The 3,885-nt window shown below is 33.0% G+C and overlaps 1 gene segment (V, D, J or C); it reads left to right on the top strand.

Annotated features, from left to right (window-relative positions):
- Positions 1–1,189: 1,189 nt before the first annotated feature.
- LOC107086097 lies at positions 1,190–1,674 on the top strand. The segment is given in 2 exon segments: positions 1,190–1,202; positions 1,312–1,674. Coding segments are annotated over 2 exon segments (342 nt in total).
- Positions 1,675–3,885: the final 2,211 nt, after the last annotated feature.

Raw genomic sequence — 3,885 nt, 5'->3', positions numbered from 1 at the left:
GGATACAGAGTACATATTGAGAATTTATTAAATAAATTGTGAAATACAATAAAATTTGTGATAATCTCTATGAAGAAGTTATTTTCTTTTTTAGTTGTTTTAGCTTCTAGAGATTAGTTTAGTCAAACTGAGTCAGAGAGCCGTGTCTCTCTACAGTCAGAGGTTTTTGTACGACGGCTCAATGAGTTTGTATCACTGTGGTGGACTTTTGGTGGAGGAACCAGACTGGATATTGGAGGTAAGTAAAATATCAAACGGCTAGTTTTAGGGATTTGGTTTTAATGTTTAAAACCTGTTTCACAGATTGAAGCTGAAAAAAAAATATTACTTTTTTTTGCAAAGACAGCTGTTGGAACCAAAATTATCCTGGGGATAACAAGTTAGCATTGATCTGAAAACAAAATTGTGTTTGGCTTGATACATTAGTTTAATCTGGGTTTGCAGGTTTAATTTAGTCAAAGAGAATGTTTCTCTATATGCAATTTTTTTTTTTATATGGCTCAATGAGTTTGTATTACTGTGCTGGACAAGGCTGGATATTGGAATTAATATCAGATTTAATACTAAATTTGAAAATATTGTGTGATCCTTAGAAAAACCTTGAGCTATTTCTTTAGAAAACAGGATAAAAATATATTTGCATTTATTTATTTCTCTCAACAAACAAACAGATTAAAACAGAATTGAGATAATATCTAAATTATGTGCCAATTATTTCAAATGTTGCTTCTAAAATAAATGACAGTTTGTTTGTCTTTTATAAATAGAAACATCAGTACTTGAGCAGAAACAAAGCTGATGATATTTGTGGAGTCTTTCATAGTTTACAGATAAAGACGGTCAGATAAAATGTTACTATGGAAAAACTGTTTTCGGTTTCTTTTTTCTTTCAGAATTTATAGTTTAAAAAAAACTATTTACATCTAAAAATAAGAGGTTTGGTTCATAAAAAAAATATCACAATAAATATGAGATTCTGAAAGGTTTTATTTTATTGTACATTTATTGTTATTTTATATTATTTTATTTTTATTTTATCGTCAAGTTTTTATTTTATTGTTAAAATTTAGGAAAATAGCTATAGGTCTTTAGGGCTTACCATCAAATTGTCTGGTAGTTCTATCTGTTTAAATCTGACTATATATTAAAAAGGAAATGAAACCATGTGGCAGTGAGAGACGAGTGAAGCATGAAGACGTCTGGTAGAAAATTCTTAACATAGAAAATCCCTTCCTTTATGTAAACTGTTACAGTTTCTGCTGTTAAATGTCTGAATACTTTCCATTCTCTAAACCGATTGGTGTCTCCCAGGTAATACCCGTCCCACTGTGACAGTGCTGCCCCCCTCCAGTGAGGATCTGCACCAGGGGAAGGCCACCCTCGTGTGTCTGGCCAACAAGGGCTTCCCCTCAGACTGGAGTCTGTCCTGGAAGGTGGAGGGCAGCATTAACACCTTCACCTGGGAGGAGGAAAAGAGCCAAGTAGTGCAGCAGAAGGACGGTCTCTACAGCTGGAGCAGCACCCTGAGGCTCCCTGCACACCAGTGGAGAAAGGTGGGCTCTGTGACCTGTGAGGCCACCCAGGGCTCCCAGACTGCAGTCACAGAGACACTGAGGAGAGACCAGTGTTCCCAGTACTGAGATAGAATGGTTCTTTTTGTTCTGAAACTGTTATTTTCTTCTCTGTTCTTTAAGATATATTCATAACTTTCCTTCATATTAAATACCTTGCTGCAAAGTTGAATGTTTCAAAATATGTTTTGATTTGATTGGATCACTTTCAAGCAGAAACCTTGTAGCAGAATGTTTCATAGAATATTTTCAATAAACATTTTCTGAAAAGATTTCGTGTGATTGTGTGAATTAGACAAGGTTTAAGATGCACTCTTCGTGTAATTCTGATTTCTGCTTTGCAAACTCAATGACATAAAAACATTATGGTCTTACAATTTTATATATTTTTTGCTTTCATCCAGATATTACATCTCTATAAACAGTAAGGGAGTGATTTATATAGATCGGAAACAGAATCATCAGCACAGACTAATTTATCAAAAACTGATGATGTATTTTCATTGACAAAAAAGTGTGTTTTTCTTTATTACTTTAAGTAAACATACTGCTGATAAAAACTACAAACTGACAAGTTAAGACTGCCTTTCACCATAAGGTAAATATGTAAATAAATAGAGACAAGATTTCTTTAGTTGGTATTAAATAGCCTAAGTCACTAAGTTGGTGGGTAATAACTGGATTTTATCAGCCAGTCCACAAGCCACCCAGATTCTGAAAGGCCAAAATCCTGGTGAGAAACCACATTGCAGTTATAATTGTCCAACTGAGAATTTTAAGCTGGTTTTACCCTTGATTTTGAAGAATCTATCAATTACCTACAACTCCCAATCCTGGTTAAATATATATTCATACACAAGTAAAATATCAAACACAACTTTAGTAAAACCCTCTTTGGATTTGCCTTTTGAAAAATCTTTTAATTGAAAATATCATGGTCTTGGATTTTGTCTTTTTGTGCTATTCTATTCTTCTCTATGAATGTAAATCAAGAGGATCAGAAAAGGTGAATTATCACCACAGACTAATCCATCACAAACTATTGTTTAATTTGCTGCACTGACTTCAACATTTATACTGTGTAGAATAACCAGATTTAAAATTTAGGTGTTCTTTTAAAATAATTCTATCATAAAAGTATCTTGGCTATAGGTTACTCAATATGTCTTCATTGATAAATTCATTCTTTTTTGAGTTTATCAAAATCAACATTTTCTTTCCATGTAAAAGTCTGCAGATAGCTCTTAATCATCTCTCTGTTCAGTATGAAAATAAAGTGTCTGTTTGAATCTGGCTCTCTGGGACTTGGACCAAAGTTTAAAAAACATCAGTTATTAATATTTGCTGGATTTATAATGTAATTTAATTGAAAGAACAAGTTGCTTCACATCAAATATAAAATAAACATGCATTTTCAAAACTGGTGATAAAAACATAAATCTATGCATATCATAGATATTTACAAAACGCAGCCCTCAGCCACATAAAGTGTTTTATAAGTCCTGAGTTTGGGACCTACACCTCCATATTTTTGTGAATGCATTAAATCCTCTGTAGCCTGTAAAATAATAAGGTTTTCCATCCCTGCCCTATTGCCACTCACACATGATCCCATGCTGTAGACCTTACTTGAGAACTTAGCTCTAACAAAAAACATATTTTAATACTTTCTATTCTGCATATTTTCATATAAAAGGGAATTTACACAGAACCTTCTGCACACCAGTGGAGGAAGGTGGGCTCTTTGACCTATGAGACCACCCAGGGCTCCCAGGGACACTGAGGAGAGACCGGTCCTCCCAGTTTTGACCTCATTCATTTGATTTTTTTCCTTCAAATTCCTTGTGTTTGCTCCTTAGGTTTTGTTTATTGGTTTGACTTAATCCAATATTTGTTACAAAACTGTTCCTATATGAATATTGATTTGCTTGCTCAAAAAAAATAAATAAATAAAAAAATTTGGGACATTTTTGACAAAGTGTTCTGTTTCGTTTCAGTTTTTTTTTTTTTTACAAAAGGCTTTTTGTACAAAAGCTGCATTTCTCTTTCAATATTTTTTTTTAACACATGAGCATCTCGTTTTATTCGTAGGTTTTATGGGAAAAATATTGTGTGGTTCTTAAAACAGTCTTGCATATGAGTAAGCTGCCTTGATTCTTAAATAAACCCTGATTTATCATACAACTAATGTTTTTGCTTTAAAAAAATTAAACATAATCAGTAAGACGAACAGTATTATTGTAAACTGCTATTATATAAAATATTGATCATCAAGTAGAATAACTGTCAGAGCATGAACGAGTGACTGTCACTT

This window comes from Cyprinodon variegatus, unplaced genomic scaffold (genome assembly GCF_000732505.1).
Source record: "Cyprinodon variegatus isolate N-32 unplaced genomic scaffold, C_variegatus-1.0 Scaffold143, whole genome shotgun sequence".
NCBI lineage: Eukaryota > Metazoa > Chordata > Actinopteri > Cyprinodontiformes > Cyprinodontidae > Cyprinodon > Cyprinodon variegatus.
Note: the sequence above shows the minus strand (reverse complement) of the source record. Positions and strands in the feature narration are given on the sequence as shown.